Source organism: Hipposideros armiger, unplaced genomic scaffold (assembly GCF_001890085.2).
Source record: "Hipposideros armiger isolate ML-2016 unplaced genomic scaffold, ASM189008v1 scaffold_94, whole genome shotgun sequence".
In the NCBI taxonomy this organism is placed as follows: Eukaryota; Metazoa; Chordata; class Mammalia; order Chiroptera; family Hipposideridae; genus Hipposideros; species Hipposideros armiger.
This window is the reverse complement of record NW_017731444.1, coordinates 3,544,287-3,571,376: the sequence shown is the minus strand read 5'-3', so window position 1 is coordinate 3,571,376 and position 27,090 is coordinate 3,544,287. Positions and strand designations below refer to the sequence as shown.

Sequence of the window (27,090 nt, the reverse complement as noted above, 5' to 3'; positions counted from 1 at the left end):
TCCCACTCTTGCCCAGGCTCCTGACCTTGGACCCCACAGGAACTGTACCCACTTGTCTGCCAGATGCTCCAACCTCACACCTCACATCTTCCATAGCCTTCCCCATCCTCAGAGATCTCCTCCCACCGCAAAGGCAGCCCACCCCCACCAGCCCCTCAGGGGCACAGGGCCTCCTCAGTCATGGATCCCAGACAATGCTCCTGCTCTGACAGGCCCGCCAGGGGTGACACGTGTGCAACTCCAGGCAGGGGAGAGGGTGTGGTGTCCCCAGCACCAGAAGTGGTAATGGAGGCCTTCATGAAAGAGGGACAGGTGGCTCAGGAGGAGTGTAGCACCAGTTGAGTACCCAGGCCCTGGTTCAAGGAGGGGTTACGAAATGGGCCACAGGGCTGAAAACAGGGCCTCGGGCTGGGGCCTCCACAAGGCTGCCCGCTCCCCTGAAAGAACCCAATGGGGCCAATCTACCTTTGGACCAACAGATCCAGATCCAGTCCCCCCTTAGCCTGGTGACCCTGAAATTCCAGGCTCAAAACTGTGGTTGATGTGAGGCTTGCAAAGCCCACCCCTTTTGGGGGAGAGACTGTGGCCTATACTGTGGTCTCATACTCCAGCAGCTCCTGGGAGGTCCCCACGCTCCGGTACTGTAACCGGGGCGTGACAGGCGAGGAGTATTCCAGCGCCAGAATGGTCTTCCGGAGCCGGCGGTCAATAAAATGAGCATCCCACGCGGGGTACTTCTTACGAGGCAGGTCAATCCGAATGACAGGCCCCTCTGTCCGAATGGTGCGGGCCACTGGCGTGGGAGGCAGGCCAGGCCGCACCTGGAAGACAGGTGGTGTGGGGGTCCCTGCACGCTCTCCCCCCACTGAGGCCCCATCCCGCTCAGCGCCTGTAGTCCTTGGCAGGGACCTCGGGGGACTTGTGACAGCGTCGGCTGGTGGGCCACAGGGCTCTGCGGACTCAGGGCAGATGCAGCCAGGTGCCTGGGGACCCAGCATGGGCCCATTGGGGTGCAGGAGACAGTAGTAGACACACATGAAGAATATGCCCAGCGCGAAGCTGGATGCCACCACACAGACCAGGATGAGCGAGTGGAAGTCGGTGGAGAAATTGCGGCTGGAGTACCAGAAGCCGGTGAGTGCTGCGTTCTCCAGCAGGACGATGCAGTAGTAGAGGGTCATGCGGCGGCGGCTGCGGCCCTCCTTGACATTGAACCAGCAGAAGATATAGATGATGCCCACCACCATGTTGTAGATGATCTCCTCCCACTTGGACATGCAGAAGTCCGTCTCGCCCTGGATGACCCAGAAGGTCATGATACACCAGTGAGCCACAATGAAGATGCCGAAGTAGAGCTTGTAGACGCTGGCGAAGAGCGCGAAGGCCAGGCTGCGGGCCGCAATAGTGAACAGGTGCCACAGCACCTGCACCACGGCGCCCTTGTAGGACAGCGGCCGCTTGTCATCCCGTGAGTCCCGCAGCACCTTCTGGTAGGAGGCCAGCGTCCAGGCCAGGGACACGAGTGAAGCGGAGGTGGAGAGGGCTGTGGAGACAGGGTGGGGGTGGGGCGGGCTGGGTTAGGGGTGGGTCTGGGTAGAGGGGAGGGTTCTGGATCAGGAGCTGGGCTCTGAGGAGGTGTGAGGGAAGGGTGTACAAATCAAGCAGGGCGTGAGGACGGCCTGAGTGGGTGGCCTTCAAGAGCAGTGATGGGGGATGAGAGTGGATGGAGGTGCAAAGGTGAGAAGGAAGGTGGGTGACTTGGGTCTCCATAAGGGGCAGGTCCAGGTCTCTAGTATGGAGCTGTTAGGGTTCAGGGGTCTTGGTGGGAGGGTGGGCAATTAGGATCTAGGACTCTGGGAATGGAAAAGAAGGTGAGGGGGGAGTGTCACAATTAGGGCTTGGAGGAGCCAGGAGGGGACTGTTAGAAGCTACACATCACCCGAATGAGGCTGGGGTGTGGAGAGAGATACCAAGCTGAGCACAGCTGAGTGGATGGGAAGAAAATCTAGGGTGGGAAGAGTTCTGACTGGGGATCCCCGGGGGGCCTGTATATGGTGATAAAGTCTTTCAGGACATTGAGAGTGGGCTGGACAGATTCTGGGTGGGAGGAGCATGGGGAGCTCCAGCGAGACTGGGGATGTGGCATTTCTCTGACATGGAAGGGGTTGACCTGGTCTGTTGGAATTAGGGAAGGGGCAAGGTGGGGCTGAATGCATGGGGACCAAGACTAGGCCTCGTAGAGGTTCCCGGGGGGCAGGGGGGTGAAGAGCAGTGAGAGGATAGATGGATAGGCTCTCTGGAAGCTGATGAATGGGTCAGGTCAAGAGGCAGGGGGTCTCCAGGAGATGCAGGCTGGGATTGGGACAGTTTGCGAAATGAAGCCGGCAGGGGATGGTCTGAGCTATGGTGATGGAGTCAAGGGACTCTGGACTTGGCAGAAATGGGGTCTGGTCTTCCCTGACAATGAGGAAAAGGGGAGGACTGGAGGGGGAATCCCACAGGGGCCTGAGAGGAAGCAAGAAGGGGGGGGGGCAGGTCTCCTAACACTGAGGGTAAGTGAGCCATTGGAGGGGCCGCTACGGGGGCGGGGGGGGGGTCTCCAGAGGCCTGGAGGGTGGTGAGAGTAGAAGAGGCAGTGAGTGGAGCAGGGTAATGGGGTGCACAGGATATCCCCGGGGGCCTTGAGGCAGGGAGAGTTGACACGCGGGCAGTAACAATACTGAATATTGACTGAAGGTGAGTGAGCTGGGGGGGTGGAGGAGGGGTGCAGGGCATCCCCAGAGTCCCCGGCAGGGAGGACGGTGGGGGCGGGGCTCACCGAGCAGTAGGTCGGGATAGCCGCCTCGGTGCACCAAGAGACTGAGCTGCAGCACGAGCTGCGGCGCGCTGCGCAGGAAGGTCTCCAGCAGGCGCAGCATGCTCACGTCGGCGCTCTCGAACAGCATCCGCCAGTAGAAGTGGCGCCGCAGCCGCTCCCCGCGCCAGCGGCTCTGTAGTCCCAGGTACATGGCGCGCAGGTACCTGCCGGAGGGACGTGGTGCTTAGGCACCCGCTCCCAACCCGATCCTCGCTACCCAGCAAGCGCAAAGGCCAAGTGGGGCTGCATGTAGCTCTGGGCAAGTCATTCACTGCACTGAGCCGATTACCTCAACTGTAAAATGAGCATTTGGAAAGGATAACTTCCTGGGGCTGTTGTTGGGAAAGCTCCTAATGGGCTCGTTAGCTTAAAGCCTTGACACAAACTGTGCGCTTCCTATAGCAGTCCCATCATCATTATTGTTCTAGTACCTTGGGGCCTGCTTTCTTCGCAGGGTTCCTGACACCTTACAGTGCCCTAAGCTTACAGTAGCCCTATTATTATCCCCATTTTATAGATGAGGAAACTGAGACTCGGGGAGGAATGTCATTTGTCCATGTCATTTGTCCTCAGGGCCCACACTCTTACTAGGCAACTCGGACTCTCCCTGTATGCCATAAAATTCGCCTGCACATAGGTTCCTTCAGGGGCAGTCCCTGGTGCCAGCCCCCAGTTCTGTTGCCACCAGCAGCTTCCTGGCCTGTACTCAACGCCACCTCTGAGTGCCCAGTTCTCCCCACAGGGCACAGGGAAGGCCTTGGCATATGAGACTTTGCTGCTTCCTCTCATGTTACTTGTCTGAACAAAATTCATGACTCCAGCTACTCTGCAACGGTCCCAGATTCCAGCTCACAATGCTTTCACTGGGCTTTTGCACCTGCTGTTCCCTCTGCCTGGAACACCCTGCCCTGTGACCCACCCCCACTCCAGCCCCCAGCCTGTATAATTCTTACTTTTCTTCCAAGGCTCAGCTTATGAGCATAACTTCTTCCAGGAAGCCTCTGCTGACCACCCTCCACCTGGGCTAGGGGGCCTCTCCCAGGTTGCCCTCCAACCCAGCACTTGTCACAGTGGGTTGTAACTGCTTGGTTATGCATCCATCTCCCCCAGACTGTGAACTCCACGAGGATGCTAGATCAGCTTGCTAACTGGTGTACCCTCAGTCCTTAGCACACAGGCAGTGCTCAATCTGTGCTGGCTGAATGAATGTGTGCAGAATCGAAAGTTAGTGTAACTGAATGGAACTATGGCAACCCAGTAAGGGAGTATGGAAGGGATCCTGAAGTCCTGAGTTCAACTCCTGACTGTGCTTCTAATGTATTGTGTTATCTTGAATAAGACCCTTTCTGAGCCCTAGATAATCCCTCCCAAAGTAGCTATGAGAATTAAATGGATGAGAAGGTACTTTGCCACTGTACCTACTAGTGACAAGGGATCAGTCCACACAGAACGCTGGGTCTGATTTCCTCTCTCTGCCCTGGTGCCTTTGCCCAGCAGCTCCACCCCTGGCTGTTGCAGTCACAGATACTGCCCCTCTGAACCCCCAAATTCTGACTCATGGGGCAGGCATGACCTTCGCTAAAACCAGAGAGGGCTTCTCTAGATGCGATCCCCCCAGAAACCAGAGGAGAGAATCAGAACAGATTTAGTGACCCTATTTCTTGAATTCAAAATTGGGGAACCAGGGATTTCCCAGATACGAAGTGCTGGCATTTTCAGAATATTGTTTGGAGGTCAACTGTATTTAACTGTGTGTTGCCAGCCCAAGGGAGGGACCACAATGCTAGCTGGAATTTGGGATCAGCCGACACCCAGAGTTTCCCCAGTGAGTATCCCAGTGTTAGCAATGGTACAGCCTCCTGGGCCTCAGTTCCTCCATCTGATGGGTTTGATGACTCTGGAGATCCTTTCAGGGCTATTATTGTTCTAGGACCCAAACTCTCCCTTGAAAATGTGGCTGCAAACATCTCAGTTAGGGTTCTCCTACCTATTGATGGTCCTCCCAGCACCAATGGTAGGTGTAGACACACCCTCACCATGACACAGTATGGAACTGGCAGCTGGGATGGGGAAGAGGGCTGTTCTCTCAGAAGCTGATTCAAGAAATGCAAAGGCTCCTCCGTCTAACACTTCCATCCAATGATGGAATTCCTCTAGCGATTTCCAACCCTGTGCGTTTACACCCTCTTGCACGCTTCCATGAGAGGGAGTCCCTACCTCCTGAAGCAGGGCCTTTGGCTTCTCAGCAGCTCCAGATGGATTGTGTTTCTTTGATGAGCAGCAATTTGTCTCCCCGTGTCTTCCATTCTCTGGACCCCTGCCTACCCCCCACATAAGGATCCCTGCAGCCAGAATCATTCATTCACGTAGCAAGCATATTTTGTCCACTTGCTATGGTGCCATGTCCTGTGCCCTTCAGTGTCTCACAGTCCCAGGGGAGACAGACAAGGTAAGAGCTGAAATAGATGCATTAAAGAGGCTGTGGAAACCAGAGAAAAGATGGGTAACTTTAGCTGGGGAAGGGGGTGAGGGAAGACTTCCTGGAGGAAGACGCATTTGATCTCAGTTTTAAAGCATGGGTAGGCGTTTGAAGGCACCCAGGAAGTGGAAGGGCATTTGAGGTGGAAGAACCAGTCGAGGCAAAGGCATAGAAGCAGGAGAAGCATAAGGGAATGGCCAGTGGTTTGCTGGCCTGGAGGGGAGGGTTTTCATGGGCAAAAGCATAAAAAGATTAGAACTGTGAAGGGCATCAAATTCTGGACTGAATAGTTCATATTTTATTCTAAATATGAATTCTATCCCAGAATCAGGGATGATGTGATAAGCTCAGTGGCTTAAAAAGCTTGCTCTGGAGGCTGGCTTGGAGGAGAGCCAGGAGAGGCTGGGGTTTGGTCCAGGCCTGAAATGACAGGGCTGAGCCAAGGCAGGGCACAAAGGAGGGGCCGAGAAGAGAGCCGGAGATGGCCAGCAGTCAGGGGTGGGGGGTAGGGGAGATACCAAGCTGGCCCCCAGAGCTTCTGAGGGCCCAGAACACAGACTACTTTTCCCAGTCTCCATCTCCCACCCCCCACCCCCCAAACCCCAACTCCATTCCCTTCCCCATTCCTGTGGCTCTGACTTTGAACACGAAGGATAGACCAGCTGGTCCAACGTGAAGGGGCCTGGGGAGTTGGGGGAGGGTGACACCCTGGAAGTTTCTCTCAGGCTGGAAGACCATCTGTTTCCTGGCCCTGGTCAGCATGAGGGAGGCCCCGGCCCAGCCAGCATCCATCACCACCTGACAGGCTGCCTGCCCACCTCCCCGCCCACTCCTACTCCATTCTGTCAGTTCCCAAAGCCCCACGCTTCACCTAACCGCAGACAAAGGGCTCACCTAGCCCAGGACCACAGTCGGCCAAAGCAGGGAAGAGGTAGGGGAAGAAGGAAAGCCTCTGAGACCCAAAATATGGGGTCAGCGGGGAGTGTGGAAAGATTGTGTTGTAGTCTCGGGGTGAAAGGGCCTCGGTTCCACATTGCTCTGCCTGCTTTGGCAAAAGGACCAAAAACGGTGGCTCTTCCAGCTGCACTACATGCTCGCTGCCAAGGGCCTGTGAGGTTTTTATAGGCCTAGGAAAATGGTTGAGGCCTGGAAAAAAAAAAGGAAACTGGCTCCAAAACAGGGGAAAACTGCAGAATCAAAATTAATCAATGTTTAATTAAATGTCTGCAAAACAGAACATGATATCAGCCAGTCAGCTGCAATTTGGCTTTTACCTGGTTATATATAATTTACATTTGCTGTTTGACATGGCTGCATTTTAATATGCTTGATCGATGTGGGGCCCACAAAAGTCTTAAAACAGCCTGCCGAGGACAGGCATCTTAATTTCCCTGAACCTCGGTTTTACTTTCTCTAAAAAGGGGCCAGCACTTGCCCTTCTGCCTACATCACGGCCCTCGGGGTGAGGATCAGAAAGGCAAGATGGCAACATGCTGAGCTTGTGGGTTTGCTGCCCAGTCGTGCTCTAGATGCTGTGTGGCCTTGGGTCGTCTCTCTGCCTCTCTGAGCCTCACTTTCCTTCTTGTTGCGAGCATTTGTAAACTGCAGGAGGATGTGCACATAGAGAGGGGGAGCATATGCTACGTGGAGGCCTCTGGCTCCTGATCCCCAAGCAGCCTCTCTTGAAACCTCCTCCAGGAAGCCTGCCCTGTTCCACTCTATTTGAAAGAAAATTGGAAGAACGTGACCTTCACCACAAATGGGACTGATAACCACACACAGAACAGGATGTTCCATCTCGGGGAAGGAATCCAGCCTTCGGGGATATATCTGCTCTCCCTCAACACACATCCCCAGTCTATCCATTCTCTCCACCATGGTCCAGGTCACCATCATCTTTTGCCTTCTCTGTGGCAAAACCACATGACCACTAGCAGGTTATCTTTAAAACCTGTCAGATCGTGCCATTCCCCTTCTCAGAACCTTCAAAGAACCACCCATCACAGTTGGGACAAAATCCAAGCTTCCCTCCTTGGCTTGCAGGCCCTAAGCCATGTTGGCCCTGCCTATTTCTCTCTCTTCCTCTCAACCCCGTGCCGTGTGTTCCTGGCACTCCAGGTACCCTGGGGGCTCCTCAAACCAGCCAAACTCGTTCCTGACTCAGGACCCTTGCACTTGCTACTTGCTCTGCCTGGAACACCCCCTTCCCCAGGTCCTCCCTGTGGCTGGTTCCTCATCAGCTCCCATGTCACCTTCTCAGAGAGGCCTCCCAGGTCACCCATCCTATGTTGGCCCCTCCGCCCTCGCCAAATCACTTTCACCTCTCGCATTGCCCTCTCTTATTTTCATCTTAACATACGCTATGAAACAACCTTATTTATTAATTTACACATTTATTTTCTATTTTACCACTGTGGTTCCATGAGGTTAGGGACCGTGTCTGTCTCGGTCACCACTGTGTCCCCAGCATTATCACATCTAGTAGGCACTCAATAAATATTTGTTGAAGGAATAAGTGTGAGTGTTCGCATGTGTCTCTCTCCTGACCTCGGAGGTTCAGGGGCTTTTCTGACTGAGTTTGCATACAGCCAGGATACCTCGCAGGCAACTCCTGTCCTCACTGATTCGTTTCTGTCCTTCCTCCTCCAGGAAGCTTTCCCTGATGTTCCTCAGCCTGGTGGGGCCTACCCAACTTTACCAGCTCCCAGCCTTACGCTGCCTGAGGCCAGCGTGAGCCAGAATCTAACAGATAGCGTCTACCTCTCCCATTTTACAGGTGAGGAAACAGAGGAGCTCAGGGGTCTATTTTGGATCTAATTTGCCAACTCTGTCTTGTGCTCAGAGAAGAAGCACGTCCGAGAGGAAACTGGAAGAACAGATAGTGTATATTGTTGAGGGTGGGGTTGGGAACAAAAAAATCCAAGTCTAGTCAGGAGAGAAGCCAGCAGCTGGGGTATGAAATCCCTCCACTCGGGGATCCAAGACGCTGTCCCTTCTGGACCCCCTGCCTCCATGAGCAAGCAGCAGGGTCAAGAAATGGAGGAGGCTCATTTTCTTCTCCTAGGCCTGGCTGCCTTCGTGACCCAGGAAACTCCCAGCATCCCCCAGGCTGGGGGGCTCCTCTCTAATGGGGAAGGATGAGGGGATCCCACATCCCTGAGAAGCCAGGAAGCTTCTGGGCCCAGCATCTGGGTCATGCTTTCTCTCTCCTGTTCTTTGTTCCTGGGTCACCCCAAGTCTCTGGTACTAGGTTGGGGTTCCTGGCTGGGGCTTCAGTCCTCATGCAGAGGTCAGACCTGGGCCTGAGCCTGGACCCATCCCTTTGTCTGCCATCAGATCCTGGGCCATTATCTCTTCTGTCTGTGGCTCAGATCAGCCTGTTGCTGTGTCTGTCCCTTGTATGTAGGGCCAGCCTGTTTATTTATAAGTTCCTCATTTATTGTCAGTCAGTCAATCTATTTGTCTGTCAGTCAGTCTCACCCTGGGAGCCTTGGTCAGTCTACCTGTTTACACCTTGGACGATGGGTCACGTTGTCTCTCAGATACTATGTCCATTGGACCCAGGACGCTGGGTCAGCTTCTCTGCTCTTAGAAGCAGGGAACATCAGTCTGCCCCTTGGGTGTCAGGATATCCGGCCTGTCCCCTTGGATACTAGGCCTGCCTGTTAGTCTGTCTGTCTGCCTGTCAGTCTCTTGGCTGTTTGGTCCATCTGCTGGTCTGCTGCTCAGCTCGTGGCTCGGCGTGACTGCCAGTTTTCTGGCTGTCCTCCCCTGCCTGCTCCTCCTCTCCCCAACGCTGGGTCTCTGTCTGTCTGCGTCTCTCACATCCTCAGCTCCTCCATCTGTCGATCTCGGTGTTTCCGAGTGTGTGTTCTCGCCCCTCTCCACTCCCCCTCACACTCTGGGCCAAAAACACAGCAGCTTCCAGAGGCGCCCCCGCTCCTGCTCCATCCAGGAACACCCCCACCCCCACCCCGCCCTGGCTAGGCCTGCAGACCTCTGCAGGTGGGCAGGGTGGAGCTGGGGACGTAGGGTTAATGGAAGGAACAGGACACCCCACACCAGCTGGGCCCATTAGTGCTCTGAAGGTCTGTAGGGGGACAGTGCGCAGATGTTAAAAATAATGATAATAGCTCACATTTATTGAGCACCAACTGCATGACAGACTATGCTAAGCCTTTTTATGCATATTGTCTATTCTTCACAGCAAACCTTTGAGGTGGGTACTATTATTATCCTCGTTTTACAGATGAAGAAACTGAGACCCAGAAAGGGACTGGGGCTTATAGAAAGTCACAAAGCAAGTTAGTGCTACACCAAGGACTCAGACTTGGCTCTCCATGGGCCCCTGCACTAGAGAAGGTGCTTCGGTCGCATGGAGAGGGTGCTGTACCGATTCCCAGGAGGACCCATGTTGGCCAGAGATGGACATAAAGCCTTGCTTAGGATTATGTGGGTTTAGAGAAAACTGCAGGAGGGGTGACAAATAGTAATTAGAGAGTCAGGAGACCCAGGCTCAAGTCCTTCACTGGACTTTCTGGGAAAGCCCAACCCCTTTGTGGGCCTCAGTCTTCCTCTGCAAAATGGGCCCAAGTCACCTGATTCTTGCCAACCTGCGGCGTTTTCATCAGGCCCATCTCCCCACCCATCCAATTCTGATTACAGCGCAACAGTTATGTCCTAAACCCAAGTACTTCTTTCCACCCTGTCTCGTGTCACCGCTCTGGTCCAGGCCAGCAAACTCCAAGCAGCAGCAGCCCCCATTCGCCCTCATGGATCTCCTCCTTGTCCTCTTATTGCTTATACTTCACCCAGCCGCTGGGGGATCCTGCAAACTCCTAGATCAGGTCATGCTACTGCCCACTACTCTTAGGAGGAAATCCTCACCATGACCTTTGAGGCCTTTGTCTACCTCCAGGACCTCTCTGCCTCCACCCTCCCCATCTCACACCTCTCCCGGCTATACTGGTTTTGCTGCTTCCTCACATCCAAGCTCATACTCACCTCAGGGCCTCTGCCTGGAAAGGGCTTTCCCAACGCCTGGCAAATTCTCATTCTTTCCATCTCAGCTCAGTGTCACCTCCTCAGAGAGGACTTCCTAGATCGCCCTCGTTCTCCTTTCAAAGCACTTCTACTCACCCCTCCAGCCTTCTGGCCACTTCCTGTCATGTTATCTTATTTCTTTTTCTTCATACCACACATCACAATCTGAAGTGGTCTAATTTACTTGCTTACATATTTACTGTCTGTGTCTCCAGTGGTATGGGGACCATGGCTGTCCTGTTCTCTGCTATGTCCCTAGTGCTTGGCACATAGTTAATGCTCCGTATTTATTAGTTTCTTGAATGAGAGAAAGAATAAAGAGTGTGAACATACTTTATAAGCTCCTCAAGTAAAGGAGGTCAAATGCAGAAGGAAAGAGCCCAGGCTTGGGAGTCAGGCAAACCCAGGTTCAGATTCTGACTCCATCACTTGCTGTCTGTATAGTCTTAGGCAAGTTGCTTCCCTCTCTCCACCCCTCCGCTCAATGCCCACCTTTTAGTGGCTATGAAATCAGTAAGTGGTGATATATATAAAATGCCCAGCCCGGTGCTGGGCCCTCAACCAATGGGAGGCTTTAAGGAGTTGTCTGACTCAGAGGCCCCAACAGGGAGAGGGGTCTTTGTAATTTCCAGTTTAGCTTCTGGTAGAGCTGAGACCCACTCCTAGCTTGGTTTTCCCTCGTGCTCCCCAGGAGACAGAGGGTCAGAGAAGTCCCTTTGGGGCAAGTTCACAGGGCAGGGTCTTCTTTAGGGTCTTTGTCCTCCCCCTGAAAATAACTGTCACTCATCAGAGACCTTCTGTATATACTTTGCTAGAATCCTCACTGCAGCCCTGTGAGGTTTCATAAGCAGTATCCCCATCTTCCAGAAGAGGAAACTGAGTCTCAGAAAAGAGGAGGCTCATTTGTCATTTACTCAACCCAGCATTTCTGAGTACCTGCAATGTATCAGGAACTGTGCTAAAATGCCAGTGGACACAATGGTAAACAAAACCAAGCCAGCCCAACTGGTACTCAGTCTATGGGGGACTTGGACATTAATTAAATCACCATGGAAACATGTAATGACAAATATATTCCATGGGTTCCAGACCTGCTGCAAACAGCGTTCCATGCTCCAGCACTGAGGAAAGCGGTGCTGCTGGAAAAGGGCGTGGCCAGCTTGGGAAGGGGCGTGGCGGTCAGGGAAGGCTTTCTGAAGGAGGTGGCTAGTGAGCCATGATCTGAAACAGGCACAGGAGCTAAGCAGGTGAAGGAGGGCCAGAAGGGAGTTTCTGGCAGAGGAACAACACGGGCATATGTCCTGAGTTAGGAGGAAGCCATAAGTGGTCAAAATGGCTGTAGCTCAGAGAAGGAGATAAGAAAGCAAGAGATGAGGTAGGCCCTGGTGAAGGATCTGGTTTTTATCTTAAGAGTGATGGGGGAGCCACTGGAAGGTTTTAAACAAGGGGGTGACGGGATGAGATAGCACTTCTGCATTTTAGAGGGAGTACTCTGATTGTGGGGATCAGAGTGGAGGGAGGCAAGGGTGGAAGGTGGAAGACCAGTTACCAGGTGAGAGGTGAAGATGGCCCGATGCAACGTGAAGGACTCCAGAGACGTTTAGCAAGACATTTGGATAAGCGACTTGCTCAAGGTCAACAGCTGGAAGCATCAGAATTAGATCTTAAATCAGGGCTAGCCTGCTCCCCATTTCACCACTGGGTACAAATCAAGTGGAGCCATGCCCTGGGGACCCAGACACTGGGGATTCTCCAGGAAACACTGGGCCCACAGTCATATACTACCTCACTTGCAATGTGGTCCAGGAAGCTCTTGGGGCAATGGCTCTGAGGCCCCTTCCATCAGCCCATCCCTCAATGCTGAGCACTGCTGCACAGATTCAAAATAGGACCTTCCTGGGGTTGGCAGCCGAATGAGTCATAAATGCCAGTAAAGAATGTGATGTTACACATTCAGCTCCCGTTTTGGTTCCCATTTCGTGTGGTGCTAAGAGTTGGGCTGTCTCCCTCCTCCTTAGTGGTCCCCTAGAGAGTCACAGCACCTCTTTCTTTGCTGGGCTGAATCCAGACATTTTCCTGCCACTAATTTTAGGCTTGGCTGAAAAGCTGAGACCCTCTCCCATCCCACCTACCACCAGCAGCTCCCAGCCAGTGCTCCTCTTTTTTGCCGAGCAGGGAAGCAGGCAATCCCTCTCCAGCAAAGACTTCGGGACCAGTTTCCTGCCTCTTATGTCCTTCACTGTGTGAGTGCAGTCAGATTTCCTCCCCTCTCTGGCCTCATTTTCCCCACCTGTGAAATGGTTACAGAGCAGAGACTAAAACCCAGGACCCCATACCCTAGCCCAAGACTCCCCCCTCCCCTACCCCAACCACCCTTTCTCTCTTTCCCTGATATCCCTGGACAGAGTTTGGGATGTCATGAGCCAGCTGAGGGAGAGGGAGTTAAGAGTCCATTCTCCTGGTGGCTTTGGTCACTTCACCTGAGGGTACTTGGAGATCAAGGGCAGGGAGAAAGCACCGCTTCTATCTGGTAGAGGAGCTGAGCTGACATCATCACGAAGGACTCTGGAGAACAATAGAGGGGGGACTCTGTCTAAAAAGGCGGATGTCCCTTAGCTCCAGATAACTGCTACCCTAGGAGACTGTGAGGCCAGTGTGGCTGGAATTTCAATTTTTCACGAATAGCTGGAAATTAGGATATTTATGTAAAAACATCATCCCAATGTGGAAATGCTGGCAACCAATTTTAAAAATACCATATGAATTTTTAAGAAATTATTATTCCTTTTTTAGGTGTGATAACAGTATTACATCTTTTAATTATATTTTTTAAATTCTATCTCTCTAGAGATGTACTGAAATATTTATGGGTGCAATGATATGATGTCTGAGATTTGCCTCAAAATAACATGGAAAGGAAAGAAATGGGATTGGGTCTAGGCCTATGATCTCCAACACCTGTGTATCCTGCACGAGCCACATGGGGTTATTTAAACTTAAATTAGTTAAAATGAAATAAAATTGAAAATGCAGTTTCCTTAGTCACACTGGGCACATTTCAGTGCTTAATAGTCATGTGTGCTAGTGGCTACTGTATTGGACGGTGCAGATATAGAGCATTTCCACCACTGCAGAAAGCTCCAGTAGATGGTGCTGGCCCAGATAAAGCAAGGTTGGCCCGGGTGGTGGTACATGGGGGATGATCATCCTGCTCTACTTTTGTGTATTTAATTTTCCCCCCATAATATAATAAAAAGTTTCATTAAACAGCAGGGGGGAGAAAACTGTGGGCCAAACAAATACATCCTCAGGCTGGATTTGCTGGTTGGCTACTGATTTGCAATCTATGGTCTCTGGTCATCAAGCATCATAAAGTCCCTACGCTAGATCCACAGACTCTTAAAACTGTAGGGAGCTTTAGGGATGTTCCGTGTACCTTCCAATCCCATGTGGGAGCCTGCTACGTCTTCCCTGCCAAAGTCGGCCACTTCTGTCTAAGTGTGTGCGTTTGGTGATGTGGAGTTCACACCCTCGGGAAAAGCCCGCTCTGTTTCTGGGCAGCTTGACTGTCAGGGCATTCTTGTTTCTATTCAAATAAATTCTCCCTCCCTGTAACCTTGGGTTGTCATCTGTCCTCACACCATCTGTGTCCCTGGAGCCGCAGAACAAGTCTCCTTCCTTGAGACGGGGTCAGCGGGGAGGGTTAGCAAGCATGTGGATGCCCCTCCCCCATCCCCGTACCTTATTACTAAGTAACTAGGATGGGCTGCAACTTAGGCTAATAATACTAGTAATAGGAGTAAATATTTTCTGAGCCTAGAGTATGTGACAAGCCCTGCGCATTTATATGATTTCCAGACATCTTTACAAGAACCTTAAGAGGTGGATCCTACCAATATCCCCATTCCACAGATGAGACGAGAGCTCTGGTGAGTGAAGTGAGTTGCCCAGGGTCACACAGTTAGGAAGTCACAGAGCCAAGAGCTGCACCAGTGCCCCAGCCCTCAGCTACTCTGCTCTCTTGTTTGAGTCATAGGAAAACTCATCCAGGATTTTCAAGACTCCAACTGGGCTTTACAGAGGGGGTAACTGAACCCCAGGCAGTGAAGTGTGTCTTGCTCAAGATTCTGATTTCAAAGATTCTATTCAGTTGCCATGAACATTTATTGAGCACCTCCTGTATACGAGAAACTTCGCTTCCTCCATCTCCTAGGTCAGCCGCACCTGCATCCTCCTGGGAACACAGCCCAGGGCTGTGCCCATTACATCTTATGCAAGTACAGATGCATTGCCCTTAGCCTGCATTTGTCCATGACAGTTTGGAAGGCTGCGGATGTAGGTAGGCCGAGCTGACCTCAGTGCCGTGTCCACAACGGCAAAGGGCTCCCACACTGCCTCAGCACTCCCTACATTAGCCACAGACGCAAAGCCTGCTTCAACAGAATTCAAGTTCTAAGAAACTGCCATGGGCCTCGCCAGAGCTGGCTGGGGACAAGGCCACCAACAGCCACAGAGGGTCTGCTCTGGGCCAGTCACCATGCGGGACAGAGAGAAGAAAGGACAAGGCCTCAACTCCCCAGGAGCTTGTAATCTAGTAGGAAAACCACGCAGCGGGGCAGAGGATCATAACAGAATATGACTGGGACTGTGAGGCTGAAGACGGATGAGTAATTGTACCTGGGGGAAAAGCCTGAGAGGAAGGAGCCAGAATGTTAACAGTGGGGATTTTATAGTGAAATCAAATTTTACAAATACTTTTTTGACTTTTTTTCCCCTCTTCCCAAAGCAATACATGATTGATTGTTTTGTAAAAATACACTTAACTAGTGGAAGGCAGTATGGCTTGGTGGTTACACATGTGGGTTTGGGAGCTGGACTGTATCGCTTCAAACCCTGGCTTTGCTACTTACTAACTGGGAGGCTGTTAACTTCTCTGCCTCAATTTTCACTAACTCAGTTAGTGTTAGCCAGCATAATTGGCCCATATTACAGATGTGGAAAGCATGTTCTATATATTAATTCAATAAACCTTCACAATAGTCATTTGTTTAGGGATGTTATTGTCCTGCTTCATAGATGAGGAAATTGAGGCCTAGCGAGGTTAAGTGACTGGCCCAAGGTCACACAGTTCCACTCAGCTCCACAGTCCTACTTCACTACACGCCCTACCTGACAGGATTATTGTGAGGAGGAATGATCTAATCTAAGTCTCTACAAACGGCAGCTATAATTTTCAGTTAATACCTGACTTTTTAATAACAGGTGAATGTATATGTGTATTTCTTGGTTAATTAAAAACCAGAGTAAAGGGCCGGCCGAGTGGCTCAGTTGGTTAAGAGTTGGCTTAAGGGCCGGCCGAGTGGCGCGATGGTTAAGAACTGGCTTGGGACGCCAGAGGGCCCCGGTTCGGATCCCACATATGAGGGCCAGCGACACTGCCCTCTACAGCTAAGATGCTGAACAACAGCTCAACCTGGAGCTGGGCTGCCATGAGTCGCTGGCGACGGCGTAGGCTGCAGCCCCTGTGGCAGTGGGTTGCCATGGGCTACCGTATGTAGCCAGCAGCCAGCGTGAGCAGCCAGCAACCGCAGTGAGCAGCCGTCCAGAGGCCGGTGACTGATCTGCTCGCCTGGAAAGAGCGCAATGATGGTGCCAACTTGGGCCAGTGAAGCAACATTCTCCACAACTAGACCGAAGAACAAAAAATGACAGCAACTTGTCTGTTCCCCTTCCCCAATTCCCTAGCACTGTTCCCATCCCCCCAATTCCCCAATAAAAATCTTAAAAAAAAAAAAAGAGTTGGCTTAAGAGCCCAAGCTCTGAGCAACAGGGCCGCCAGTTCGATTCCCATATAGGCCAGTGACACTGAGCCTGAGTTGAGCTGTTGCTGAGCTGCCAACAGGTGGCAGGATGGCTCAGCTGGTGTAACAACAAGATTGCCTGTTCGATGATGGGCTACGCCCACCCACAACTAAGACTGAACTTGGCACCTTGAGCTCAGCTGCCACCTGGATGGCTCAGTGGATAGAGCGTGCGCTCTTAACAACAAGGCTGCTGGTTCAACTCCCGCATGGGATGGTGGCTACGCCCACCCGCAACTAAGACTGAACTTGGCACCTTGAGCTCAGCTGCCACCTGGATGGCTCAGTGGATAGAGCGTGCGCTCTTAACAACAAGGCTGCTGGTTCAACTCCCGCATGGGATGGTGGCTACGCCCACCCGCAACTAAGACTGAACACAGCACCTTGAGCTTAGAGGCCACGAGCTGCCAATGGGCAGCCAGATGGTGACTGGCGTCCTCCACAATAAAGATTGAAGAACAGCAACTTGGCTTACCCCTCCCCCAATTCCCCAAGACTGTTCCCCTCCCCTAATTTCCCAATAAAATCTTAAAAAAAAAGAGTAAAATCTTCAAGCAGTACAAGAAATATCTAATTAGTAAATAGAAATCTCCCCTAACCCTACTTCTCTGTCCCCAGGGATAATGAACAGAGGGGGGAGTCTTCTTTATATCTTTTTTTGCGCTGCCTGAGGTTTCAACAAAACTGTACTGCTCTCTTATAAACAAACAAAACAACCAAGCAGTTTCCATTTGAGATTTTAAAAAACAACTTTTGCCTGCTTGAGGGGGTGGGAGGTGGGGTCTGAGGGGCAGAGGGTGGCACATGTTGGGTTTATTCAGGAAGAGCTCCTCAGAAGAGGTGGCATTTGAGCTTGGCCTTGAAGGGTGTGCAGAATTTCACTGGGAGTCGAATGGGAAAAGAGTGTTATGGACCGACTGCAGGCAGTGCTCAGAGGTCTGAGTGAAAGGAGGGTGTGGCTTGTTGCAGGGCGGGTAGAGCATTCAGGAGACAAAAGACCAGGAGGCAAAGGGACCGATGCCAGGACAAAGCATTTGGACTGCTTGAGGGGCAGAGGGGAGCCCTTACCGGCCTTCTGGCTCCAGAGTGGGAGGGTCAGATCTGAGCTTTACAGCTATCGTTCTGGCTACCGGTGGAGGCGGGATGGGGTTGGGTAGTGGGGAAAACAGGGGCTGATAGGATTTCCCAGGGGAGGAATTCTGAGGCAGGGAGGTGAATGGAGTGGCCAGAGTAGAACCTAACCCATCCTCCTTCCTCTCTCCAGGGACCTTCGCCCCAGCTGCGGGTTCAAAGCCATTTCCTGGCAGCCCTTCCTCCTTCCCCCAGGGCTTCTCTTGTGTGGTCTTTACAGAAGATCAAACGGGACGCTGGGCCCAACTGCCGCCACGATGTCTGTTAGGTGCAGCTCTAATGGCCTGTTGCTGCCCCGTTGGGCAGGGCCTGTGAGGGTGGAGTCCTAGAGAGGGGTCTCCCAGGAGGTGGGTAGTGAGGCTGGACTGGAACAAACCTGCAAAGTGAGTGCAGGGAGTAACCTTGTGGGTAGTCCCCAGAGTTCAGGGGGTCATAAACATGTTTCAGCCGTGGGGCTGTCTGAACAAAATCTTAGACACCATAACCAACAGGTCAAAAAAGGGAAACCCAGAGATACTCAGGTTGAAATGATGGTGACAAGGCCAGGAAACACAGTTTGAAAACCACTGTGGAATCCAACCCCTTTCCCATTTTATAAATAATACAAATAGTCATGGCTAATGAGATTTGAGCACTTCCTGTATTCCAGGCACTGTGCTAAACACTATCTATACGTTCTTTGCTACGCCCCAAGCCACCTGTGATAGGTATTATTATTATTAGAATGCCCATTGTACAGATGAGAAAATCAAGGCACACATGTTATGCCATTTGTCCAATTGTCCAAAATCACAGAAAGTAACAGACACAGGATATGACTGATTCCAGAGTATGGGTTCTTAACTATTAACTATCTGGCCCCAATGGGGAAATTGACCAGAGAAGGAAAGATATCGTGTCCACTCTGCCTAAAACAGGCCCACATCCCTGCTGCTACTACCCTGGTCCAGCCCCCATCATCTCTCACCTGGACCATTGAGCAGCCTCCTCAAGGGTCTCCAGGCTCACCCTGGCCTCCCTCCAGTCCATTTTCCATCCAGCAGCCAGAGTGCACGTTGTAAAACATAAGTCAAGCCCCTATTCCGCCTTTGGGCATGTTCTCTTAAACTCCCCACTCCATGCAGGGTGAAAGCCCAAGTCCTCCCCATGGCCTAGGAGACTCTGTGTGATTGAACCCCAGCCAACCTGTCCCCCATGATCTCCACTCCCTGCTTCTGCCACACTCCTCTCCTCACTCTGTCTCCCTTTGCCTGGAACACCCTTCCACACAGCTTGCCCTCACCTTATTCAGCCCTCTGCCCACAGGCCACCTCCTTAAGAGGCCTGCCCAGGCCACCTTGTCTCAGAGAGCCACACCCTCCTCCCTGGACCTCTGTAGCCCCTGCCCTGTTTCCCTTCTTCCATAGTACTTACCACTATTGGACCCATTATGCATACAGAAGGGGACCAAAGTTTTGCCACCCCAAAATATGCCTTTTGGGACATTGATTTTACACTGGTTATTAAGAAACAAAGGACTCAGAAAGAACCTTTGGCCCTCCCTCTTACCTGCCTAAAGGAATTTAGATAGAAGAACTTGCTTCAGGAAGGGAATCTTGGCATATTCACCTTCACCTATTTGAATTAAGTGTGGCCCACAGGGAGGATCCAAGCAAAAATCTGTTGGCTAGATTCTCCTGTTTCTCATTGTTTCTGGGTGGCCCAACAAGAATTTGTTTACATGTTGTCTCCCTGCTTTCTTTTTGAAATCCCAGACCCCTGCCCCCTTTTCCTTTGTCCAAAATGGCATATAAACCTCAACTGCCCAATGCATCTTGAGACCTCATATCTTCCGGCACCTCCACATGTACATCCATAATAAACTTCGGACATTTTCTCCTACTAATCTGTCTCTGTTAAACTTGATTATTAGTCCAGCTAGAAGAAGGTGGGAGGAAAGTGTGTGTGTGTGTGTGTGTGTGTGTGTGTGTGTGTGCGCGTGCACCCCCCATAATATAATATATATATTATATTTTATTTCATTTGTTTGTTGTTTCCCCCATTAGACTCTTGGGCTCCATGAGAGAGGGATTTTATCTCGTTCACCACTCTATTCCCAGCATTTAGCACAGTGACTGGTATACAGCAGGAGCTCCATAAATATTTGCTGAATGAATGATTGCATATTAAATGAACAGCTGCAGTGTCCTTATGGCTTCAGGGGCCTTCGAGACCCTCTTGCCGCCCTGCTCCCTCCCTGGCCACCTGCTCAGTGAACAAACCTCCTTCTGCACAGAACAAAGCCAAAGCTGATGGCACTAATCACTGCCAACGGTTCCGAACACTAACAATGGGAACAGCCCTTTGCTGAACTCTTGGCACACATTATCTCATTAAACCTCAAAACAATCCAAGAGGTGTACCCTGATGGTTCCTATTTACAAGGGATGACACTCTAGAACAGAGATCACAGGACTTGTCAAGGTCACACATGGGAAGTGCTAGGATCAGGATTTGAACTGAAGACATTTGATTTCAGAGTCCATACTCTTAACCATTATGCCAAAAATATGGCTTCCCAGAAGGGAGACCCAGAGCTTGACTTTCACCCCAAGGAAGTCACTAACTCATTTCAGAACTTTTCTTGAGCACAGGCTCATGCGAAGGCAGAGGGAGCAGTACTGGGGCCTAGACATAGAGGGGATATTAGAGGGATGGCCCAGTTTGCTTCCCTTCCTCCCTACTTTGGGATCCCCAGATCCTGACAGCCTGGGGGGAATCCCATGCCAGATCATCTCCCACTAATTGGCTTAGCAAACCATGCTTATCTGGGCAAAGCTGAAGCCCAGTGAATTCAAGATTAGGGAAAGCAGGATTCATGGCTTACCGCTCTGCTGCCCACTGGGTCAGAGGAGACAGGGTTAGGACTTTAATTGGCTTAATAACTATGAGTGGCTTAATAGCTCAGAGGGTTGGTGGGGGTGGGGGGCGGGGGGAACAGGGAGGGATGAAAACACAGGTTGGTGCCCAGCCCACAGCCAGCTTCATGTCCCACCAAATGATCTGTGTGCTCTTTTTTCGGGGGGGTCAATCTGTCTCTGTACATGGCCACTGCTCTGGGACCCCAGTGCTGCCAGTGTGGTGGTGTCAGGGAGAGATCGTGGGCTTGGGAGTTGGGCAAAACTGAAATGGCACCTCACCTTCCCCCAATTCCTTAGTGGGTAACCTTGGACAAGTTACTTGACTTCTCTGAGTCTCACTATTATGTCTGATAAATGGGTATATCAATTGACAACAGAGGGACAGTTTCAGGGTAAAATGACATCATGTGCCTGGGGCACCTCACATGGGACCACCTGAGACACAGTGTTCATGAATTTCTTCCCCTCCTCGCCCTCCTCAGAGCCCCATTTTGTGTTTAAAATAATATAAACACCCATTTTGCAGGGTTGTTTGGGGGTAGAATAAGAAAGGACCATATCAACTGTGAAGAGCTAGACTAGAGGTCACAAAGATGATAGGCCCACAAACGTGTTTCTTTTGGTTGACATTATTTTTAAAAATCTTAATTAGTAGTTGAAAATTGGGAAAATTCAAACAAAAATCCCAATTTCCCATTTCTTTTGATAAACAAAACTTGACAATCCCGGGTCCATAATTTCTCATGGCACCCTCAACTGGAGGTGGGTAGTGGCTTCCCTTTCTCTAGGACACTGCTTACCCCATAATGTCCTCTCTCTCTTTTTTTTATAATAATTATTATTTTTTTTAATTTTATTGGGGAACAGTATGTTTTTCCAGGATCCATCAGCTCTAAGTCAAGTAGTTGTCTCAATCTAGTTGTGGAAGGCACAACTCAGTGGCCCATGAGGGGATCGAACCAGCAACCTTGGTGTCATGAGCACTGTGCCCTGCGCTCTAACAGGGCTAACCGGCTGTCCCCATAATGTCTTGGCTGACATGCATGTACTGACACAGGTGAGTGTCACCTGGCCCCTCAGAATATTTAAGCTTTTGATCCAGCATTGTACAAGCATGAGGAGTTGAAAGACATCTTTATGACTCAAATGATTTTATTCAGAATGGGGGGGGGGGCGTGGGATCAGGAGGTGAATGACTGGCCAGTCTCCCAGCTTTGACCCCGGAAGCCTCAGACACTCATCTCCTTCCTCATTATCTCAGGGTCCACCATTCAGAACATCTGCACCAAATCTTGCTGAACCGTGATCTTGCTCACGGTAGGAACATTTCACATGGTAAGCAAACATGTTGTGCCAACAGTGTTTAATTTCTAGGAATGCCAGCCCTGCTGGCTTCTCCATACCTTGTCTGGATTTTTCTCCATTTAGCCAGACCCTCAGCCATTTTAGAAGCCAAAGCTTTTGGGACCAGCTCTGATCATTAGCTCTGATCATTAGACCCAGAGTCAGGATTCCAGAAAAGGGAGGGCTCTTAAGGTCATCAAATCTAACATTCTCATTCGACATACAGGGAAGCTGAGGCCCAGATGTGGGCAGAGCCTAGTCCAAGGTCCCCTAGCAAGCTAGTTACAAACCTGAATGAAGACGTAGGTCTCCTGATCCACTGCCCCCAATCCAGCACTTTCCCCACAATATATGCTGTCTTCCCATCCTTACCCACATAGTGCAACTCCCTCCCCCTCCTTTCACGTTCTTATCTCAGTGCAGCAGAAGCCCTGACTTTCTATCATTCTGGAATCTTGGGATCTCAGACTCATAATTCTTTGAGCTTGGGGGACACGTTAGTGGCAGAATCGCAGGGTGTATAAATTGAACTTGTGCTCTGAAGGCAAAATCTTGAGTCCCAGCTCGCCTACTCCCTAGCTGTGTGACCTTGGGCAAGGATGCCCCCCTTTCTGAGCCTCCATTCCCTCATCTGTTAAGTAGGGATGATACTACAACCACATCAGAGGTTTCTTAGGAAGGATACAGAAGATGAAACGTAAAAAGGCACCCAATAGGCTTAGCACAAAGTGAGTGCTTAATAAAATAATTGTTATAAAACTGTAAATCAGAGCTGTCATGCCCCTAAAACTTAAGTGAAATGGTCCAGATGTGATCAAAGGAAATGGAACTGGACAAACTGGAGCACGTATACCCTGTCTAAATTGTTACAGGCCAGATACCGCTAGATTCCTTTCTTTGTTTTTCAAGAGAAGCTAGGACTTCTGGAATTTTGAAATACTATACAAGCCAAACAAAATGCTTCTGTAGGCCAGGTTCAACCTAAGGGCCATTAGTTTGTCATCCCTGCAAAAGCATTTCATCCCAACCCCCTCACTTTGCAAATGGGGCAGAGTGGAAAGAGCTAGGCCTTTTAACTAAGGAACCATGGAGCTCAATGGACCCTCAGCCCTCTCCAGCCACTCTCCTGAGACCGCTACTCCCACCCCATGGTCATTTTTTTTTAACCTGTTTGAGGGAAACTCAATTTATGTTCAAGAAAGAAGTATTAGTTTCTTGTAAGTTGATTCTGAATGAGGGGAAGAGGGGTGTTTGAGGTAGCCAGTGAGTCGAGGGGCAGCTGGCCCACTTTAGGCTGAAGGGAAAGGGGAATGAAGCTTTGGCTACCAAGAATAGGAAGTTACCATTTCAGAATCTAAAAATATCTTTCACCATCTGTCCACTTGGGCACAGAATGATAAATGCAGATTAGTTCCTGGATGTAGACATGAATATTTTTATGTGTCAAGCTAATAATAATAACACCACCTTGTGTGGATACAACTCCATCCCATTTTACCCCAGGACAAGCTAAATGGAATATACACATCGATCTAGGCAAGGCACAGATGGGGGAAACCAAGGCAGAGAGAGATTAGGCAACACAGCAAGGGTGACACAGCAAGTGAGCAGCTGGGACAAACCCTGGGTGTCCTGTTTCCAACCCTCAGCCCAGAACTGAATCTTCTGAGTTAGGCAGAACATGTTAACAAGTAGCAGAATAAATACAAGAACAGCAATAATCACCCTTTACATCTCTACCAGGACTTTGACTTTTTCCATGCTTTCCCCACATCTGTGATAACAATGATAATCTACTACATTCCTAAAAATATGTTACAGTCTGCAGGGCCTTCACACAGAGCTGACCACCTCACCAGGTATGAAAAAAAACGTGAATGGTAGACCAATGAGATGAGAAGACAGGGATTCTCCCACATTTCACAGGTGAGGAAACTGAGGCTTGGTGGGAGGAGGGGTTCCGCCTAAGATTACACAGTAGGCAAGTTCATTCTGTCAGTGCACCGTAGAGCCTAAGCTACTAGAGCAATCCTAGGTTCAGAATTCCCCATCTCCAAGGAACTCAGCTCAGCTCAGCAGGCACCATCCATCCTGGCAGAGGAAGAAGCCTAGAAGTTAGTGGGCTGCTTGTACAAAGCCTCAGTTTTGGTCTTACTGTCCTGGGATTAAAGGACAGCTAGTGGCCAACAAATGTGAGATACAAGATCCCAAATCCCCTTGGCCCTGTTGAGGTGGTGGTGGTGGTGGTAAAACTGGGGGAATCCTAAGAAACAGGAGCCAGACAGCTTCTTGGCTGGCCCAGCAAACCCTTTCCCAAAAGTCCAAAAAGTTTGGGCAGGATATTCATTTAGCTTCCTCGAATTCCGTATTTCTCCTGGGAAGGTGGGAATAGACTGCAATTCTGAACTGAATCTTTGAGAGCAAGGAAGGACTTCTGAGATCTTTTCTAAACCCAGGCTCAGCATTCAGGCAGAAAGGAGTGGGTCAGGGCTGGAGGGAGCCCTGGGGCCTTGTTCTAAGCTTTATACTCATCCTTATCAGCCCAGGGCCCTCCTCATTCATGCCCCTAAGGATCTCTTTCTCTCTTCTGACCCCGTCCCTTCCTTCCTCAATGCCCAGATCAGAGAGAATAGCACTGGGGTTGGTCAGAGTTCCAGGGCAGAGGTCAGGGAGGCAGAGAAAAAAAATCAAAGCTGCAACAGGGTAGGGCGGGGCGGAGGTCAGGACAGAGGGGGGCCTGGAGAGGTCCGAGCAGGACTGGGACGGCAGCCAGACCCTCGCCACCCCCCACTCCTCGGAGTCAGCTCCCTCCACCTGCACTTCTCCTACCTCCAGACCTGGCCGAGCTGCAGGAGGTGGACGAAGGTCTGCAGCAGCCAGACGCAGAGGCGGCAGCAGCGGCGGCGGTAGGCGCTGGCCGAGGAGGGCGCGGGCCGGGGACCCAGCTCGGGACTGCCTTCTTTGGTCCGGAAGGCGACGGGGCTGTCCTTGGTGCTGATGGAGGGCCCGCCGGTGCCGCTGTCCTTGGTGCTGACGGCGGGTCCCGGGGCCCCCGCGGGCTCCGTGTAGTCGTACACGAACCAGCGGAAGCTGAGCAGCTGCACTACAAGCGAGGGCAGGAGCACGAACAGCAACGTGAGGACGAAGTAGGTATGCTGACCGTGCAGGTAGTAGGAGGCCGCCAGCCACAGGTCCGTGGCGCCGTCGGAGAAGAACACAAGCAGCGCGCACAGGACCCAGCAGCAGTCCCGCAGCTCGTAGCGCGGTCCCGACCCTCCCTCCCCGGTCACTCCCGGGCCCCCAGCCGCTGCCGCCGCCTCCCCGCGCCCGCCCGTACTGCCCCGGGCTCCTCCGGACGCCCCCTCCGGCCCCGGGCCGGCCGCAGCCGCCGCTCCATCAGACTTCGCGGCCATGTTGGCGGAGCAGGAGGCGGGGAGCGACTTCCGGGAGGCGGAGGGGGTGGGGTGCGGAGTGGGGAGGACCCCACCGGGTGGCTCCCGCCTCCTCCTCTTCCTCCTCTTCTTCCTCCTCCCCTCTACTTCAATTATTCATTCTCCTCGGCGCCGCTGTCGTCCCTCCCCCAGCCTGCCTGGGCTGTGGCCGGGTCGGGAAGACCCCTGGGAAGGGAGATGGAGAAGGAAGGGAAGAGCATCCCGGGTCGCCCTCTCCTTCCTTCCTCGGAGGTCTGGGGCCCCAGCCACATGCTCTGCCTCTCACTCCCCACCCCACTCCACTTCCTTTCTCTTTTCTTCACTTGCCCCCCCTCCAACCTCTCCTTTTTCCATTTATCTCCTCTGTTTACCTCTGGTGGCCTGGATCTGAGGAGGGTGGGGGACCCAGAACTTGGAAGTAAGGGGTTGCTTAGGCAGACACCCCAGTCACCCTTTAGCAGTCACTTGATGCTAACAGGCCACGTCCTAGTTTCCAGAGTGTTCACATATTGTTCTATCCCCTTCTTTGATCTTGAGAGGTCCCTTTTCTTATTGTCTTTTTCTTATTGTTTTGAAGCTGAGAAAAGTGCAGCTCTGAGAGTTACCATCTCTTCCCCACTCTTCCCTTTCTCTCCTCAAGGACTGCCTTCATCTAGCCACAGCCCTAGTAGAGTAAGGGCGGGGAATGGGGCAACATCAGAGGGGAAGGGATGGGAGGAAACACCAGGCAGAGGAAAGAGCTAGAGCACAGGCCTGGAGGCTGGAGACTGGAGGGCATGTTTTCAAGGAAGTCAAGATCACAGATCTAGGGAGGTGGAAAGCTGGAAAATCTGGGGTTGGAGAGTTCTGAGGGATGAGATCCTAAAGGGCCAGAAGTGTGCTTTATCCGGGAAGCAATGGGGAACCACTGTAGAATTTCAGCAGTGGGGTAATGTGATCAAGTCTGGATTTTAAAAGAAGACCCTGCAGCCAGAGGAGAGAAGTGTTCACAGCAAAGCAGCCTGGGGGTGGACAGACCAGAGGGAGAATATGACAGTAATCCAAAAGAAGGGGTAGGGTTCCTCATATGAGGATACCCCCAATTCCCCACCCCTGCACCCCACTACCTCCACTTTGCTCAGAGTGGATGTACTAGGGCATTTAGTATACAAACACTCATAGAGCAGTTTCTCTTTGCCCAGGACTGTTCTAAGCACTGTACAATTACTCATTTTATCCTCACAATTTGTGAGGTAATTTACATTTTTTTCCTCCCATTTTACAGATGAAGAAACTGAATCACAGAGGAGTTAACTCATTTGTTCAGAGTCACACAGTACAGCCAAATTCAAATCCATAATCTGGCTCGAGAATAGGTTTTGCTACCTCCCTAGGATACTAGGAGAGTTAGGTGAGGAGAGGGAAGAAGAGGGGAGGAGGGGAGGTTTGAGGACCACTTTGCCTCAGAGTGGCAGGGAAGGGAAGACGAAGGAAGACAGCTGCCCTGGGTCAGGAAGGAGTAACCATCTGCGCTCCTACGGCCCAGCATCCCTTTCGTGTCTGGGGACTGTTTTGGTCCCAGCAATGCTCAGGAGGTTGCAATGCCAGCTGTTGCCCAAGGCTGAAAATGGAGGAGGGAAAATTAAGGATCAAGGGAGTTTTCCAGGCTCAATTCAAAGCTGACAGTCTCTATCCACGGGCATGTGTAGGCTAGTGGGAGTTTTTGTTGGTTGGGTTGGAGGGAAGTCTGAATCCCAATGTGATTTAAGCAGGAGCAATATCTCTTTTTTTTTCTTTCTTTCTCCCCTACAACCTTAGGCTTGGAGACTCATGGAGTGCACAGAGCCCTGGGCAGAGGGAAGATCTGACCCCAGACCTCCTTATGACCCTGGGCCAGTTCTGCATGTGTCTGGATCTCTGCCTTCTTACAGGTGCCTGGATGGGGCCTGACAGAATTAGGTTCTCACCTCTGCCCGCCTTCACCCTCACGGAGGGACCCCCTGTACCTCCCATGCCTCTTAATCCCAGTATCAACCTGCTCAAACAGGCAGTTGAAGACACACTT

General features: G+C 51.5%; 1 protein-coding gene across 1 annotated transcript; it reads right to left on the bottom strand.

The window, feature by feature from the left end:
* XKR7 (XK related 7) lies at positions 1-25,211 on the bottom strand. The gene is made up of 3 exons (XM_019645724.1): positions 24,445-25,211; positions 2,819-3,021; positions 1-1,543 (listed from the first exon to the last, which is right to left on the bottom strand). Exons 1-3 carry the CDS (start codon positions 25,026-25,028, stop codon positions 588-590), a joined length of 1,743 nt encoding a protein of 580 aa, XP_019501269.1. The 5' UTR covers positions 25,029-25,211; the 3' UTR covers positions 1-587.
* Positions 25,212-27,090: the final 1,879 nt, after the last annotated feature.